The sequence below is a fragment of the Fringilla coelebs genome, assembly GCF_963513975.1.
Source record: "Fringilla coelebs genome assembly, chromosome: Z".
NCBI classification, from domain to species: domain Eukaryota; kingdom Metazoa; phylum Chordata; class Aves; order Passeriformes; family Fringillidae; genus Fringilla; species Fringilla coelebs.
The window spans coordinates 2,617,067-2,636,344 of NC_140031.1; the positions used below are offsets into that span (position 1 = coordinate 2,617,067).

The 19,278-nt window shown below is 45.4% G+C and overlaps 1 protein-coding gene across 1 annotated transcript in view; it reads left to right on the forward strand.

The window, feature by feature from the left end:
- The window catches only part of LOXHD1 (lipoxygenase homology PLAT domains 1), a gene marked incomplete at both ends in the record, with an annotated part of 147,378 nt that overhangs the window by 48,047 nt on the left and 80,053 nt on the right, over positions 1–19,278 (forward strand). The window contains 6 exons of the mRNA XM_084225643.1: positions 261–396; positions 3,789–3,949; positions 4,274–4,360; positions 6,926–7,061; positions 9,377–9,531; positions 12,705–12,865. Coding sequence (XP_084081769.1) covers positions 261–396; positions 3,789–3,949; positions 4,274–4,360; positions 6,926–7,061; positions 9,377–9,531; positions 12,705–12,865 — 836 coding nt within the window. The remainder of the gene's footprint in view (positions 1–260; positions 397–3,788; positions 3,950–4,273; positions 4,361–6,925; positions 7,062–9,376; positions 9,532–12,704; positions 12,866–19,278) is intronic.

Consider the following 19,278-nt stretch of genomic DNA (forward strand, 5'->3'; position numbering starts at 1 on the left):
CCCCCATTCCCTTCCCCTCCTGCTGTTTCACCTCTTCCTGGTTGAGCCATTGTGATGTACTCCTGCAGAAATGGGAATAACAGAACAGATGAGTGGTAGCTGTACTCAAAACCAGTCTGGTTCATATTGGCCCAGAAAAGCTGATTTTGAGAGCAGGACCAAGATCTCCAGCTCTCTCTTTGTTTAAGTTTTCAGTGCCAAGGACCTGTGGGCTGCAGTGGCAGAATATTCAAGCTCACTGTCCCAATCTCTTTTCCTAGGTGGTGGTTTACTGCCCGTTCACTGGGATTGAGCAAACCTTCCCATGTGGGAAGTGGCTGGATGAAGATGAAGGGGACGGCCTCATCGAGCGGGAGCTCTATGAAATGGTCTCCCTGCGCCAGAAAAGGCTGAAAAGTAGGTGCAAGTGTCCAGGAGCCTCCTGGACCATCACCTCTCCTCCCACGGGCCACATCCCCCTGAGTGTCACCTCAGTGACACGGGTATAGCCAGGGACAAGGAGAGGTTCATCTGGATTCAGTTACTGGGTCACAGAATGCTTTGGGTTTGGAAAGGACATTTAAAGCTCATCTAATTCCAACCCCCTGCCATGGCAGGGACACCTTCCACTGTCCCAGGCTGCTCCCAGCCCTGTCCAGCCTGGCCTTGGACACTGCCAGGGATTCAGGGGCAGCCACAGCTGCTCTGGGCACCCTGGGCCAGGACCTGCCCACCCTCCCAGCCAGCAATTCCTCATTCCCAATATCCCATCTGTCCCTGCCCTCTGGCCCTGGGAAGCCATTCCCTGGCTGCTGTCCCTCCCTGCCTTGTGCCCAGTCCCTGTGCAGCTCTCCTGGAGCCCCTTGAGGCCCTGGCAGGGGCTCTGAGGTGTCCCTGGAGCCTTCTCTTGTGCAGGTGAGCAGCCCCAGCTGTGCCAGGCTGGCTCCAGAGCACAGGGGCTCCAGCCCTGGCAGCATCTCCGTGCCCTCCTCTGGACTCATTCCAGCAGCTCCAGGTCCTTCTGATAGTGGGGCATGGGTTTCAGCTTTGAAAACACTGCTTTAGGGGAGTATAAAATTAAACTCCTAAATATTTTGAAGAATTATACTCATTTCCTTAAGGTCTACAGGGCTTAGGCTGCCTCAGACATCATTTTACCTTTGCAGACAAGCCAGGCTGTGTTGCTTCACGACAGAAGCAAAGCTTTCTTATTAGAGACGGGAACAAAAAATACAGGAGACAAACCTCGGTGGGGGAGGGAGAATGGGAACTAAAACAAAACTCTTCCTTGTTGGCTCCAGCTATTTTTATTCCTGCCCCTGGAGAAATAACAGGTCCTAGCCCTGTCCATCTGGCAGGTGCGTGCTGGATGCAGAGCCTTTTCTCTAGAGGGAGGCAATGGCACACGCTTGCTGGGAGGAGCTGCTCCGTGCCGTGCCGTGTGGGCATGTTCAGCCATCCCCAAATTCTCCAACTCCAGCCTGCCTCTGCACCCAGCCAAAAAATATCGCTGCTGCCCGGCCCGTGCCGGTGTGCCCATGTGTCAACAGAATATTCTAATTAGGATAATAGACCCGGTTTAATCCGAGAGAGCTTCGGGTGGGCTCCTGCTTAAACAGCAGATCATTTGAATAAGCTTTATCTAAATGTTAGTCAGCGTTGCAACCACGCTGCACCTCCGACTCGGTCCATTTAGCTAAAGCATCTGCAACCTTTAACCCCCTATTATCAGCTCAGATTGTTATTGACAGGCTAATTCCCTCACCACTGCATTGCAGGAGATAGACAGAGAGCATTAGCCTTGAGAAATCTGTGACCTTTAGCTGCCAGATTATACAAGTGCAAGACTGGGAGTTAGAAAAGGCCTATTATGTCATCCTGCCTATCTCCCTGTGCACACAGGGCTGTCCCTCTCTGCAGAGATGATCAAAGCTGGCTCCGACCTCACTTGGGGTATCCATGGTGAAGCGTCTCCCAGCACAGCACCCAGGAGCTGCTCCCGCAGCAGATTGCAGCTCCATATGTAGCTTGTATTTATTCTGTGGGTTTTTTATTCCCTCCTCTCCTTATCTTGAATGTTATCCTGGAGACTGTTGTGCCAGGTCTCGTCCTCCCTCGTGTTTGAGCCCTGGGCTTTTGAGAATCTCCCAAGTGCCTGGATACCTCCGTGTGAAAGGACGGAAGCCCAGGGGATGCCCCCAGCAAGCCCTGGGAGGATGATGATGGGTATTTGGGGCAATGCCTGCCCTTCTCCAGCAGCCTCAGCCCTAGCTCAGCCACGTCTCTCCTGTGTGGTGTCTCCCTGACAGCCCTCTATCAGCATTTAATCCTGGTACAAGGTCCTGTTTCCCCCTCTGTGCATGCTTCACTCCTCCTTTCCCTCAGCAAGAGGTCAGGGAGGCCAAAACAGACAGATGAGAGCAGCCTTTGGTGTCTGAATTGCACTTGCAGCTTTCCCCAGGGAGAACAGGCTTCTCCATCACATGCCATCCACGGATTTCGCTTCATTTCTGCTCGTCTAAAACTTGCTGGTGCTTTTCAGAGACGAGTGATCATGAATATTTTGTATATTATTAAAACAGGGGCAAAACTTTTTCTGAGAGATCCCTCTTCCCCTCTTTTTTTTTTTTTTTCCCAGTAGCTCTTGTCCCTTTTTTATACAGTCAAACACTGAGTAGACCAGTAAAAACCTAATTTATATGCATGCCATCATATTTTTATATTCCATTCTGGGCTCTGAAGGTCAAGCTGTGCTAGTGTGGGCTCGGGTGTACCGAAAGGGTTAGCAATTCTCTCATTAGGATTTGTTAATAATTCAGCAGATGTCTGAGTGAGGAAAGAAGGCTGTTCCTTCTCCTGTAGGTGCAGCAAGGCCTGCAGAAGTGACACACATTATGGTCAATAAAGTATGCAGATGAGGGGCTATCTAGAGGAAATAATGTCACCCTTATATATGCAATGTTCTGGTATGAAAACCAATGTAAAGATGCTGCAGGTAGACTGGACTTATGGTTAAAATGCTGGATGAAGACTTCAGATAAAAATCTTGCAGATTGGCCCCAATCTTAGGGTATGTCATGTAGTATTTAAGAAAGTGTTAGCTGAAGTCCTGTCAAATTTAGGCATTTAAATAATTCAAAACCTTTTGGAAAATATCTTTAGACTGAGTAAAGATATTGTAGTTCTGAGCGCGTTTGTCCCACATGGTGCAGCCTCACTAGGGATGGATGCCTGAGTGGGCTTTGAGACAGCCTGTTCTTCAAGAAGCATTTTTGGGATAATTAGTCCAGTCTTGGGAGGCTTTTTATCTCAGGACGAGGTGATAACATGTCTGTGTCCTATTCCAGACACAGATCAGACAATTTTTTAGGAGCTACCTGGAGCTGCATTGCACTGTGCCAAGGAACTGGATACTGGCAAAAGGAAAGAAGGATATTTCCCTGAATTTATGGTCTTTGAAGCTTCAGTTGTAGGTACTTGAGAAGTGAACTGAAACTACAGGGTTGGGTCACACCCCTGCATTGCCCTGTTAGTAGAGTATAACAAGAGAATATGGTTCACCTGAAAAGAGGTCCTTTATGGTTTTTCTCATTTTCTTTGAAATGAAATTGTAGAATTATGTTTCCAATCTCATTCCTGCACGTCGTGCAGCAGCTGATTATGTTTGTGCAAAAAAGGATGGAAGGTCTTTGTCTTTCTTCATCCTACCCTCTTTACCTATCAGGGGAAACCATGATAATCATGTTTTTCACCAGGTCACCCTATAAAAATTACTTTGTAAAACAAGTATCTTTAACCTTTCTTTCTAGAAAATCCCTGGTCTCTGTGGATCTGGACAAGTGACATTAAAAATGCTGGAACAGATGCCACCATCTTCTTCCAGATTTATGGAGACAAAGGGAAGTCAGATGAGATGAAGCTAGATAACAATTCAGACAACTTTGAAACTGGACAGACTGACAAATTCATGGTATGAATCTTGTGCAAGTGGTAGATTTGGCTTGGTATTGTTTTCCAGGGATTTAGCTTCAATCCTGGACAGAAAATCATCAGTATGAGATTTTTACTCCATTAGATCTTTCTAAAGTTGAGGTCAAGTCAGTCCCATTTGGTGGTGATGCAAATTATTTACTTGCATATGGATATGGCTTGTCTTCCCAGAACAGGGAAGAGGCTGATATTTTTGACTTCTCTCTGATTTAGCTATTAAAAGATGATGTTCAGAGATGCCCTTTGTGTGTGTGCTTTTCTGACTTACATAAATGGATGTTGCACCCTTTTTACCCATTTACAGATAGAGCTTCCTGATCTTGGGAACTTTTATAAGCTTCGGATATGGCATGAGAAAAGAAATCCATTTGCTGGCTGGCATCTGAATAAGGTGAGGGGACAGCAAGGGGGGGTAGACCTGGAAAGTCAGGCTGGTGGCAGAGCTCTGCAGTGCCAGTCCTGGGTCACTGTGTTCCCCAGCTGGCAGCTGAGCTTCATGTACAGCGCTCTGTGGTGCCTGCCTTGTCAGAAGACAGGATAAAATGGTTTCAAGTTGCACCTGAGAAGGATTAGATAGAACATTAGGGAAAATTCCTTCGTGGAAAAAAGGTTGTCCAGGCCTGGCACAGCTGCCCAGGGCAGTGGGGGAGTCCCCATCCCTGGAGGGATTTAAAACCCGTGTAGATGTGGCACCTGGGGACATGGGTCAGTGTTGGGCTGGGCAGTGCTGAGGGAGTTGTTGGATTTGATGATCCTGGAGGGCTTTTCCAACCCAAAGGATTGTGTGATTTTGTGTGTGGTAAATGAGAGCAATGGGGAAAGGCAGCTCCCAACAGCTTGGACTGGTGGTGAAAGTCCCACTTTCCCACCCTTCCCATGTCAGACAACTGATGTACTCATCTCACTGCTGCCAGGGGTTTCTTCCTTGCTCATCAGAAAATTTCCTATTCTTAGACACCATGACTGTACAGAAAAGCAAACACACTCCTGTGGCGTATTTACAATGCCCATAAGAAAAAAACTGATTCCAGCAGAGATTGCACAGTGTAGCATCCCCTACCCTGAAGTGCTGACAGCCCTGTGATGGGGGCTGAACTCCTGCAGGCTGGAGAAAGCCATGGAGACTGTGCAGAGGAGAGCAGCCCTGTTCTGTGTGGCAGGTGACAAGGGTGACCTGCTTGATGTCCTTTGCTCTACCAGCATTGATTACAGTGCTATCACCCCTCAGCTGCATTGTCTGTGCAGGAAGTTCACCTCCAAGCTTCACCCCTGCTCCTCCTGAGCAGCTTGGACGGCACTCTCTCTGCTCTTAGCAAAACACACACCTTACTCTGGATATGTAAGTAAGTGTGTTGATAAATCACAGTTTAGCGCTTGGAGCTTTTCCTTGGGCTCCTCTAATGTGCTTTGGCAGATCCTGCCCTCCTGCACTGTCATGGAGCTGTGAAACCATCCACTGCCAACACCCATCTCCAGGGGTAGGATGGCATCAAGTGCTGCTGTTGTCACCACGTGGCTGGGGTCTTTTATGACAAAGAAATTCCTGCAATCATCCCGATTATTTTGTTCACAGATGATGAGCAAGAATGTTTCTATCTTCCACCGCTGTATATTTGCCTGTGGTATCTTATTTTCCTGCAGAAAAATTTTGTTCAGGAAGGATAAGAAGTAACTTAGAATGTGTCTAGGATTCTCTTTTGGCCAAGCTGTCAAAGTAAACCTGGTTAAGATGCAAGAAATGAATTGATGCTCTTCTTGATGGTTGGACTCATTTTAGGCCTTTTTCAAACTAAATGATTCTATGATTCTATGACTTTGGGAAAACAATCTGTCCCCATACACCCATTCTGACATTTTCTGGATGGATCAGGCTCATGACACCTGAATGCCATCACTCGTGCGCCCACCATAGCATCTAGGAAATTAGACAAAACCTGAATGATGCTTTGTTCCAGTCCTCCCATATTTCATGCCTGGTTTGCTTCCTGCTGGGTCAGGCTTCCATTCTCTATCACAAGAACCCAAACAGCCACACTGGTCAGGCCAAAAGTCCCTCAAGCCCAATGTCCTCTCTCTTGTGTCACATAAGATCATGGTTTTAGAAGTGTAAGAAAAAATACAAGCATTTATGATACTTCTTCCCAACATTCTTTCAGGTTTTGACTATTTCCAGTTGGACACTTACTTCCTAAACTGATCTATGAAACAGAAAGGATTTAGTAGGTTTATTTTTCCAGTTATTGGTTGGAAGTTTCCATACTCCCCTTGAACATTTAAACGTTCAGCAACCTTAATAGCTTTTGGCAAGGACTTCACAGGCTGATTTTGTCTTTTTTTTTTTTTTTTTTTTTTTTTTTTTTTTTTTTTTTTTTGCATAGAACTTTGTTCCACAGGTGTCATTTGATGCCCTGTATTTCTTGAGGCAGAAGAGAGAACATCAGATCCCTCTCTGCCTTCTCCATTGTCACCTGTGATTTTACAGCCCTTGCTTTACACACCTCAACAGACAACAGCAGAGCACCACCTTATTTGCTCATTACTCCTTTGGGAGCTACTGCAGATCTTTTTTCAGGGTTCCTGCAATTTTATTTTTTGTTTTTTCCCCTCAATGCATTGATTCTCAAGATCAACAAGATCCCACAGCAAAAGCCCCATCCCCGATTTGCTCCTTGGGGTTGTAGAGTGGCACATGACAAACTATTTGCAGAGCCCCAGAATCCCTCAAAAGTTCCTCAATGCTGTGGAATGATTGGAGAAAGGAGGAATGAAAAGCCATCAGTGTGACAGACTTTGCTCCATGCATCACTACAGTGCACAACCTGGACGGTCTCCTTATTAGTGTGTTTTATTTCTCTGCTGCTACCTAATCTTGCCTCCCTGGCAAAAACCTGTCAGGATCTTGTTGCCTTTTTGCCTCTGAGCCTCTGAACTCATGCAGTGTTTTGGTTTAATGAAGGTAACTCTGCTGAAAACGCTGACAAAAGAAAAATACTCATTCAACTGCGGCCGCTGGCTAGATATAAATGAAGAGGACAATGAGATCGTGCGGGAGCTCCCCGCCGAGGGATCTCTGGTGACTGAAGTCATGCCAGGTGAGAGCCACGGGCTCTGTGCAGAGGCTTGCTTAGGACCTGAATAGAAAGAAACCCTCTTTGTGTGAGAGATGCACAGGCAGACTGATGCAATTCAATTAACTTCTCTTTCTGGCACTTTCTCTCTGCAGTATTTTCTGTGTGCATCATTAGCTGCATGAAGCTTGAGAAATCCTAGCCTTTTATTAATTTTTTTTTTTTTTTTTTTGGGGAGCAGATTTTTCTGTAGTGGGAAATGGGAGAGGTCTGGCCACAGAACAATTGTTTCTAGGGCTTGGTTTTTTTTTGAACTTGTGATGTTTTTTCCGGTCTCCCTTAAAATGTGAAATGCAAGGTTTGAGGAATATTCATGGAAAGCAAGCTTAGCTGAAATGCAATCTAAAATTTGACAATCATATTTTGGGCTTTAAAGTTTTATTTAGTTATATGCAAATTCATGCAGCTGTATGTATAAATATACAGTAAGTTGCACAGCACAGTGGTGTGTGCATATGCCTCTTTCAGTATGTATGAGCAATCCAAACTGTTTATTCTTTTAATTGAACTGGAGATTTAATTAAGGAAAGCTGCAGAACTTTGCCCTGGCTCCCTGGAGTGGCCACTTCTGCCTTGACCTTTTGTCACAAGAATTAAACCTACTTAGAGGGAGAATTTAGAAGAGCAGAACATCTCAAGGTAGCCGGTGGGATTTTTCATCTTTCCACTGAAGCACCCACACTCTGCAGACCTTGAGTCCTCCATTTTCTGAAATTTCTGGTTCTGACATTGGTGATCTGCATGCAGTGGAGGAGTTTCTCAGAAGAGGAAGAGTAATTGTAATTGCAGATGCTATTAAAATGTAAATAAACCTGGTTTTGAAATGTATTTTTAATCAGCTGTGGAGAGGGCAGCTTGAATCCTCACTCAGGCACTTTCCTGTGTGGAGAATTTGTGCTGATCAGAGGTGAGATGCAACATCTCTGTGCTGGGCTTGCAGGAGGATTTTGGAGGGAAGGTGGGAGCACTGATTCTTGTCCCTTCCCCAAGCTGGAGAAAAGGGGTTCTCTCTCAAAAGTTGGTCTGTGGGCTGGCTCCTTGTTGTGATATTTCTCTCTGGAAATCCTTCACCCACTGGGATGGGAGGGCAGAGAGGAGGGCATGATGGAGATCAGGGGAAGACGGTGGCAGATCAAAATCCACCCAGAAAAACCATATGATGACCTTGAAGGTGAAAAGCAGGCAAGACAATCCAGCCTCCTGCATAAAGTTTGGACTCCTACGGGGATGATCTTGGGGGTCTTTTCCAACCTTTATAATGTGATGATTTTATGATTCTGTGATTATAACCATCCCAAGGGCCAGTTGGGGCTGTCTTGTCCCATAAATCCAACATGAACAGCCTATTCCTCGGGTCTCTGAGCACTTGTCCCTTCCTAACTGTTCTTATCTGCCTGCCATGGCCCTGGATGCTGAAAATGTTGTTTTACCCACACACATTGCAAATTTCCCTGCCCCAGGGCCGTCTTGGGAAGGCAGAAGTGGAGGTAGCAGGACAGGGCACTCCACTACGTGACGTTTTTCTTGAAAGGGCCAGGATTTTCATGTCCTTGTTTGGAGGACTCTCATGGGTTCTCCTAATGCTCCAGGCCTTTCTATTTCAGCTCCTTTCCCCCCATCCTTTTCCTAGTGGTAACGTTGAAAGCATCAAAGTCAATTCACCAGCAGAAGCACCAATTGGAAGAAGTACAAACACCTGAAGTGAACTACAAGCCTGTCAGGAAAGCAGTAAATTAAAAAAAACCCCGGTGTTTCTGGGGTCGTTTCTGTGGTTTCTGTGTCCCCAGTGATCAAGTACCGCATGACGGTGTGCATGGGCACGGTGAGCGGCACGGACACCAACATCTTCGTGTGCCGCCTCATTCTGGGGTCATTTCCGTGGCTTCTGTCTCCCCAGTGATCAAATACTTCGTCTGCCTCATCATTCTGGGGTCATGTCTGTGGTTTCTGTCTCCCCGGTGATCAAGTACCGCATGACGGTGTGCATGGGCACGGTGAGCGGCATGGACTCCAACATCTTGGTCTGCCTCATCATTCTGGGGTCATTTCTGTCTCCCCAGTGATCAAATACCGTGTGATGGTGTACACGGGCACGGTGAGCGGCATGGACTCCAACATCTTGGTCTGCCTCATCATTCTGGGGCCGTTTCTGTGGTTTCTGTCTCCCCAGTGATCAAGTACCGCGTGACGGTGTGCACAGGCACGGTGAGCGGTAGGACTCCAACATCTTGGTCTGCCTCATCATTCTGGGGTCGTTTCTGTGGTTTCTGTCTCCCCAGTGATCAAGTACCGTGTGACGGTGTGCACGGGCACAGTGAGCGGCAGCGGCACGGACGCCAACGTCTTCGTGTGCCTCATCGGCGACCAGGGCGACACGGGCGAGCGCGTTCTCTACAACTGCATCAACACCGTCAATAAGTTTGAAAAAGGCAACGTAAGTTCGTGCAGCAGTGCCCCAACACGAGGTTCTTAAAGCGTGCAGTGATTTTGGAAATTAATTAATTTTTTTTCTTTCTTTTTTTTAAATGTGTGTTTGTAAACGCAGGTGGTTTCCTTGCCTGCTCGGGCTAGGGAAGAGGGGAGAAATAAATCTTGTCGACAGAGCGTCGTAACAGGTTGCTGGAGGGAGGCTTGGGTCAGGGGCAGTGTGCCCTTGCTTGATGTTTGCCCATGAAAGAGTCTCTTGGTTTGCTCTCCCAGCTAAGTTCTGACTGCTGAAATTGCATCTTCAGATTGGGGAAGGCTTCCAGGAAATCTTCCAAGAATAAAAGAGAGGCTTTTCCTTTCCATCTAATATAGCAAAAATTTGGCTCCCCGGGGCAAAGGAAGAAAAAAGCATCTTATTTAATGTGAAAGTCAGAACCCAAAGCCTAACATGTTTCCTTTGTAATTCCTCCAGTCTCTCTCAACCATGCTGCACTCATTTTTATGTCTTATTTTCAAACTGATTTTCGACATATTTTTGTCTGTCCATGTCCAGAATGCAGGGGGGTGGAGGTGGACTGAAATGAAGACAGAGCTTATTCCCTGGAAAGCTGGAGATAATGAGGAAGTCGAACAGTGGTTAAAGCCCTTGCAGCATTGGCAGTATCAGCAAGCAAATAGTTTGCTGATCTGATCTGTAGGGTCAAGCTACTTAATATGTATCCAATTTTGGATCTCTAGGGTCCAACTTAGACTGGTAAATTGTAATCAATATCTCCAGAAGGAGATTTTGAGAATCTGATCACAGAACTCTGCAGGTTTCCCATCTCTCGTGTCATTATTTGATTGAAGGTTCAGAGTGGAAAGAAAATGAAGATAAAAGGAGGTCACGTTTTCAAAATAGACCATTGAATTTAGGCTTCTGAAATATGCATTAGCACTTCGAATTTGCCTTTGAGTGTCCAGAATTTCCAATTCTTCACTGAAATCACTGAGTTCTTCTGGACTTTAAAAGAACTTTCATCAAGTATTTCTTGTGCTTTTAAGATCTGTCTGTGGAAACCTGGCAATTTTATAGTGTGAGAGTCCATTCTGCTTCTAAATCATATATGTTTGCATAAATGGACTTTGCAAACCTCTTCTTTTTTTTGCCTATACTTTGATATAGATATTTTAGTTTTAAAAGGTATATACAAGCTGTAAAGGACAGCATTTTGTCATTTGATGAAGACTGTATTTGTCAAAATGGTAGCAAAATGAGTTGTGTTTTGGTGCTGAAGACTGTTTCAGTGCAGTTCCAAAAAAAGATGCTTGCTTTGCGGAGAACACAAATATTTTAAACATAGATAATGGCTACTTTAAGGGATGCTCCATCCTTGTCCAAGTCAGGCTGGATGAGACTTGGATCCACTTGGTCTAGTGGAGGGTGTCCCTGCCCATGTCAGGTCCCTTTAAGGTCCCTTCCAACCCAAACCATTCTAGGGTTCTGTGATGATTCTGTGATATTTATACACAAAAATAAGTTGTAGACTAACTTGCATGAAGGAGGATAAAAAGGGAAAAATACTTTTGGCAATAAAATGGTGTGATTAATAGTATGCAGATGACATAAACCAAATTGGAGCCTTTTAGAGGAAAACTGCTCTCCTGGCATGAGAAGCTGAAAGCTGGTGAATGAATGGGAAGTTGTTTAAGAATTGATCCTGACAAACTTAGAGCTCATATACTCAAGAGGCTGAATGAGTATATCTACACTGATTAACTCAGATACCCTGTTAAAAAGAAATGTTGCTAAGTCAGTATGGTCTCTAATCTACAGCCACTTAAACCAATCGTACCTTGATTACCAATTTGGCTTTAAAAGTTTGCCTGCAGATGCAAACTAACAGCCTGTGTAGAAAGTAAGATTTAAAGATGCCTCTAAATTAAGTGTTTGCCCGGTTGTGGTTCCAGTTAGTTACTTACCCATTAATTTATATCAGCCATTAATAAGTAAGGTGAGCATCAGGACTAATGAATTAAATTATATTGACTGGCACTGAGTCAGTGAGGTTTTGATGCCTTAAATCCCCAATTCAGCAGTTTTGAGTGTGTAAGTAACATTGACAAACGCAAGCCCATCGCTAACACTTTAAGCAGCGGCAAAATGCTTAGCTGTCTTCATTCTAAAGGTGACTTTGGAGTCCTGAATGATGACATAATTATTATCATTTTAATAAATTTCAGTATTTGCCTAAATGCTGCCTTGCCACCATTCTTCCTGGGAGCTAGCTGGATATTTTCTACCTTGTTGAGCCACACGCTGCAGATATGCTGTGTGTTTACACCCAGGATTTACCATCCTAGTGCCATGTGTGTGCATCTGTACATGCCACAGACACTTTTGCCTGGCCTGGTTCCCAGAGGAGTAACTTGCTCCCTTAATGCACTTCTCTTCCCTCATCCACCAGGGATTGTTGGTGCCAGTCAGCTCTTGGGTTGCAGAGCTCTGTTTTTGAGGGGCTATCCCTCGGGCTAATCTGTAGGTGGGTGATTTGAGCCTGTTTACGGGATGGGGGTGGCGGGGGCGGGTAAAAAAAATATTAAATCCATGTCTCTTGTGGGGTATTGAAGGTATTTATCTGCTGGGTTTGGTTCACAGCACCCTCCAAACACAACTCATGGAGCAGCTGGAAATATCCCTGTGCAGCTCTGCCCATGCTGGCATGCCAGGAAATTAAAAGGGTTTAAACTGTGCTGGGTAGTCAATGCTGTCTGACTTTAGTGTAATGACTTTGAGCTGTACCTCCAAACACCTCTGTAGACTTGGTCTGAAGTGACCTGCTTCTTATTTCTCAGAAAGCTTATATCTGAGCAGGGGTTTGAACTTGGATTTCCTGCCTCTCTGTATGAATTTCTTAATAATCAAATTACTTCTCTTTTTTTACAGCTGTGGAGGGCGTGCAATGACATGGCAGATTTAAAATGCTGGTGGATCATATATTTACAAATCTAACCTTACACATCCAGCACAAATATTCAGGCTTTTTATTCTTTGGTAAATTTGTACTTTCTCCCTCATTTTGTCAAGAATTTTCTTGCAGCATGCTGATGATGTTGGTTTGATTGCAATAATAAATTTGAGTTGTTTGTGTGCTTTTAAGGAGAAATATTGCCTTACCTTTTTTATTCTCCTCCTCAAAGGCTGATGAATTCTTCATTGAAGCAGTAACGCTGAAGCAGGTGAGGAGGGTGAGGATAGGGCATGATGGCAAAGGAGGAAGCAGTGGCTGGTACCTTGCCAAAGTGATAGTGAGGGAAGAAGGACAGCCAGAAAGTGAGGCTGTGGAATTCCCCTGCTACAGGTACTGGAAACAATGCTTGCAAATTCAGTCTCTGTCTCTGCATTTGCCAGACTTTGAAGAGCCTAGTTGTTGGTCCATGACTGGAATTTTCTGAACACAGCTTAATCCTTTTTATTTATTCATACGTTCATTTATTTTTTGCTAAGCCTGAAAGCAAAGAGTGTGTTTTGGGAGGTTTAAGATACAGTTAACTCCCCTTACCAAATGACCAGCAATCTGGATTGTGAACTTTTCAGCAATTAGCTCAGTAATGCAGAGAATTTCCAAAAGACAAAATGCAACCTTCCAGTACCACACCCAGTGTCACTGCAATTGCCTGCTGCAGAAGCACACTCTGCAATCTGCTGGTGTTACTGCATGTAACGAGGTTCTGGTCCCTCACATGCACATCCCATCTTTCTCAGAGCAATGGGATGCTATTTTTGTGTTGGGAGCATGCAAAATTATTATGCTGCCATCTCGAGAGCTCCTTGCATGAGGAGAAATGCACATCTTGCAGACAGTGTTAGGGCAGAGGGCTGTGGCTTACCCCTGTGGGTGAGTTATAAGTGTAGTCTTCTCTTCCCTCGACAATCCAGTGGCCAAAAGAAATGTGCTGTACTGAGGTTGCCTGTGGGGAACAAGATGCATGATCTGTCCTGGCACTAGCTGGGGTCTGCCTCAACACTGCAGCACAAACTAGAGAGAACTGGGTGAAAACATTAAAGATTAACTCCAGTGCAGTCCCACTCACCCTCTCGGGATGTCCACCCTGTAGGATGGACATCCAGTGAGCTCCATTTAACAACACCATGTACCTGTTCAAAAAAATCGTCTCCCAGGGACAAGTGGAATTGTAAAGCTCAAACACAATTATTTTTAAATTGAAGACAAAAGTAAAGCCCCTAAGCTGGTTGCTTGTCTCTTGAAAGCGCTCCACTATAATGAGGGGAGCCAAATACAAAGCAGGAGCCAGCCCCAGCCTCTTGGCATTGCTAAAGCCCCATCACATCAGAGGGAAATTCACTGTGGAGACAGCACGGAGGAGCAGACACAATGTCATCTTGGTTGTGAAAAGCAAGCCACTCTCTCCCTTCTCAGGGAACAAACAGCCACGTACTCATTGCTGGCTTTTGATCATATTTAACAACCATATGTTTTACTGAGTTAAGCAGACAGGCTAGACAGGTTTTTCCTTGGACATGAAGTGTCCATGTGAAGGGCTGTTATGCTCAGGCTCCTCAGAGATATTTCTGTGTCTAACTGCACACAGCAGCTGGCTCATTTTAGAGATTTCCTTTTTGAATTGCATCCTTATGTGACTGCTAAACTGAAGGGGATGGAAGACACCGTCCCCTTCAGTTTGCACCTGCTGATCAGAAACACCCATGGGCATTCCCCTCAGGCCAGGGATGCAAAAGGACAGAGAGAAAAACCCAAGATCTTATCCCCAAAACATTCATGGTGTACCTTCAGGCTTCAGGTCACCAGTGACGGAATTCCACTCTTCTTATCTTTCTAAACGTCTCTTTTCCCAAGTGACACCAGTGTTGTTCTTGCGGCTTTATTTGCTGTCCTTGTGCCAGCATTATCTCTTTCCTCTCAGATTGAGAAGGTGACATGACTGATCGCCACCAAGCACAGGGACAGCTGCTCCCTCCCACTCCCTTTGGTGCCCGTGTCTCCCGGGAGACTGCGGCACCATCGCAGTGTACGGGTGTCGTCATGGACTCTGCAGAGATCTGAGGGCAAAGGTGCTCACCCACTGCATCCTCCAGGGGAGGGATAGACACTTCCATGGCCTGCAGCGTTTGGATGTTGCTCTCCACTCCTGTAGGCCAAGGACAGCTCATGTCCTCGCTGCTTGGGCAGGAGCTCAGGGAGTCCTGCTTCCCCCGCCTCCACAGGGGCAAGAGGTTGGAAAAAGGGTTGTCCAAGAAGAGGCAGTGCAAGTGAGGTTAGTTAGAGACCCCATCCAAGGGGTGCACCAGGGAAGATTCTCTCTCTGCTTGTTGTTGTTTGTTGCTTGTTGAGACACGTTATTCTCACAGCCTTTATCTCCAAGACTTGATTAACTTCCACTCTTCCACACAGCACAATCGCATGGTCTGGAGAAAACACCTTTTGCTGCTGGGTTCATAGAGAAAACTACTCCATTGACCTTGTGACACTCAGCTGCTCCTGAGAGACAGCTAGGGGACAAAATGCCTTCCAGCAGAAACGCGTCTCACCTGTGCAGAAAGCTCCACAGACTCCTTACCCCTGTGCAAACCAGGCTGCAACACATGTGGGGAGCAGACGCTCCACCAAAAAGCTGCCTAACCAGCCTCCTCTCTAACTGATATCTTTAACATACCCTTATAGATCTTCATTGCATAGAACCTGTTGAAGTCTCTCTGTTCTTGTTATTTGCGTATTTATATACACGTCTATGTTTTGCCTTTTAATTTGAAATCTTTTCTGTGACTCCATGGGATCATCCATCATTTAGCAATCACAAGAGCTCTGTAAGAAGAACTGTCTTTGTTGTACAAGGGAGCCAGCAGAGATAAAGAGAATCTAAGTGGATTAATTGTGAGTTTGTGTCAGATTCAGGAAGAGCATTGAGAAATAACGACTCCCAGGCCTGTGCTTTCAACTCTTTAAACAGTTGGCTTAGAGTCAGTGATTTTTAAAGTGGTCATTTGATCTGTGCTTGCAAGAAGTAAATGCAGGTTACTTCCCCAGGCGTTATTTGCACAATTACTAGTACATCTCTTGGATGCAGTACTATTCCTCCCTTATGACCACACAGTATTATAATATCCATGCTTTTAGGAGCTGGATACTGAATCATTCAGTGGCATCACTTAACAGTTTATACCTTGTAGTAAGTACCTGGTGTGGTTTAGGTATGGTGATGATGAATACTGCTGCAAAGCTCAAAATGAAGGGAGTTCAACTTTTAACCCAGAAATGGAGCCAAACTTTTTTGAAGATCAGAACTGAGTTTTTCTGCTGTCATTTTCTCCTCAAAGCTCTCTGAAAGTCCAGCAATGGACTACCTGACAGGCTCTAAACCAGCCTATTTTTTATAACATTTATATCCCAGACAGAAATGAATTTTCAATCAGACAAAGTCATGAGTTCGTGATAGGATAGAATTTTACATGCTATAAATCATTACAACTCCACTGAAATCTTCAGTGATATGTCATTAAATTTTTTTTCTAAGCATACGGCCCCCACCATCCTAATTTGTCTCCAGCGCAAGCATGAGGGAACATTGTTAATTCTCTGAAGAGCAACAGACCACGAATGGGATGATACACTAGGAGACTCCTGCAAAAGAACATTTATTCAATCAAATGCCAAAAAATGTTCATCATACAAAGGAGCCAGAGAAACCTCCTTTTCTTGCCTAAAAATAAACTGAAATGTCTATCTCTTTTTACACATTTTTGTATATAGGTTATATTTAAAGGCACACACAAATACATATGTGCCTCTGAATCTAATGGATGTGCCAATCATTCTAATTGCACTCAAGCTGAGTTTCAAACGCTATATATGATGTCATATTGTATTTTTTCTAGTGGTCACCTGAATCTCTGATCCTCTAGAAATTCTGAAGTGGCTTTCATGTCATATTTCTGTCCTCTTTGAGTTATATTGGTCATAAAGCATCTCTTTAAAACCAAGGATGTGACACAGGACATGGCTAAACCCTTGTAAAATCCACAGTAGCATGTCAGTTACATTCAGTGAACTCATATAGAGCTCTGATAAAATAAAAGATTTTGACATGCCTTTTGTAGCAGGGATATGATGGCACTGCACTGAAATATTCTATTTTCTGCAGCCAGATGTGTCAATCTATTTTGGAGTAAGACTATAAACCCCTGATTCCAATCTGCTGTTCAGTAATATGCTGTTGGAATTACACTGAAGTGAAATTAGGATATTGATGCATATGTAATGAAAGGAAGGGATGCAGGGCATTGCTCATCCAAATATTCCCTCTGTCACTAATCTTCTCCAGAAAATAGTGCTGCTGCCACTCCTGGCTGTTCTCTTGGCTGAAACAGCGCAAGGAGCTTTAAAGCCACCTCTGCTGATAAACCTCCCTCTCCCTCCTCCAGCAACCTCCCTCTTCCTCTTCCAGTCCAAGATATGCTCCTTCCCTTGCCATCACTATCTACCAACGCTGGCAGAGGGAATTTCTTTATCTCAGGGTGTGTTCTGCTTTTCTGATTCGCTTTTCTCCTCTGTCCTCACTGCTGAAGCAGTGAGATTTGGTGTGCTGCACACGGAGATCTGTTTCTTGTGGGAGGTATTTTTATCCTGCCACCTCAGCACAGGAGAGATTCACTCAGATTTATCCCAGATACCCCTAAAAGTGTCAGCAATGGCTAAGGGGACAGAAAACAGCAGCACGTCCACTGGCAACAGTAACAGCAGCTTGCAGGGCACAAAAGACAGAAGGAAAAGAGTAGAAGTGTGTCTACCTTGTGAGCTTCTGCCTTCCTGAAGGCCATCCTGAGTTCAGTGGTCCTGGGGTGGTGGCTTGAATTTTGTGGGTCCTCCCAGTTAACATCCATGTACGCAGAAGCATCTTGACTTTTGGGATGATGTGATCCCCTAGCCATTGGAAACCTGTCCAAGGATTTGAATCCTCAGCCAGCATCAAGAACTACATAAGGCAAAGGTATTAAGGACCAGTTTTAACAGGTAAAATAACCCCATCCCACCCCAGCCCCAAAATATCAATAAAGGCTTCCTTTCTTAAGGCAACATGATGCCTTAGCATGCTCTTATTGCAATCTACCTTTGCTAAATTCTTGTCATCCATTTCATGGTCTTGCCCAGGGATTTTTCTGCTCCTCTATCCCACTACACCCCTCGGCCTCCTCTGAGGCACACCACCACATCAGATGCCCTCACGTGGTGCTCGTGTGACCATCACATGTTCAAGTGTTCTTCATCCTCATGCTGACCCCCTGAGCTTTTAGCCCTGATCAAGGCCACCCGCTTTACTGAGAGAAAGGGAAGAGTTTGGGTAGAGTGCATACCCAACAACCTCCCAAAGTTTAGAGCTGGGGCTGGCGATGTGTGTCTGTGTGGTGGGACTCCTGTGCACCTCTTCTGCATGAGAACACTGCTGCTCGTGCTTCCAGGCTGGCTCTAGCTCATGGTTGGATTTCTTTCCTGGTGCTGCTTTTTTTTTTGCATGGTTTCTTTGTGCTTATTGTTTTCCTCTGGGTGGGACGAGAGGGGAGAAGATTGAAAATGTAATATTCCTTAAGATGGATGAAGTGGAGACATACCATCCTGGGTCTTCCAAAATATCTGGTCCAGCTGGTGACGACTTTGAGCTGTGCTGGCTTTTTACCAGCGAGGTGCCTGAGGTTTGATCCAGCTCTCAGCAGCTCTCTTTGTTCATGTCCCCAAGTCCTGGTTCTGAGGGTCATTTTCAGGTTCCCATACGTGCTGACTCACTGTCAAAGTCAAAGAGGGAAACTTCCATGGGAGGTGAGCTCCCCTCCTTTTTGGCACACGGGTCAGCCAGGACAATGTGTGTGTCACAGTGACACACCGTGGGAAGCTCACGGGGCACATGGGTGGCATGTGTTTGTGCAGAAGCAGCTGTGCTCCAGCATGGCCACCTTTAAAAAGAAACAGTTTCTGGGGATTTGTTTTTACTCCTTCTGCTTCTGGAGCCATTTAAATACTCTGCATGACCCGGCAGAGAGTGCTCATTTGTCCTTTTCTTGCCCCTGCTGGTTTGAAGCAGTATTTTTAGCTGCAAAAGGCGCTGCTGCAGATAGATGTGCACCTGGGAACAATGAGCATTCTGGGAACTGCTCCTGCTCTCACAGCACCACTGTGGGAAACCTGACCCTAAACAGATGCTTACAGGAATATATTGAGTGCTGCAGCAGCAGCCTGGGCGGGGAAGGGAAAGTGACAAACCTCTGCCAGGGCCCTGGCTGCTGTCATGCAATGTAGGGCACATGATGGGGTTGAGGCTGTAAATCCTTTACCCTGAGGCTGAAGGAGTGGCTCCAAAGGTTGCCAGGCTAGCAGTTAGTTCCCCTCTGTTTTGGGAGGGGAATTTTAGAGGGGGACTGAAGAGGAAACTTTTAGAAAGGGCATGTAGTGGTAGGATAAGGCCGAAATTATTTTAAGGTGAAGGAGGGCAGAGAGATTAGAGATTAAGAAGAAATTCTTTACTATCAGGGTGGTGAGGCCCTGGCACAGGTTGCCCAGAGAAGCTGCAGCTGCCCCATCCCTGAAGTGTTCAAGCTCAGGTTGGATGGGCCTTGGAGCCTCCTGGGATAGGGGAAGGTCCCTGCCCATGGCAGGCAGCTGGAACTTGGATGGTCTTCAGGGTCCCTTCCAACACAAACCATTCTATGATTCTATGATTTTCCTTTCAGATTTTTTTTCCTTTG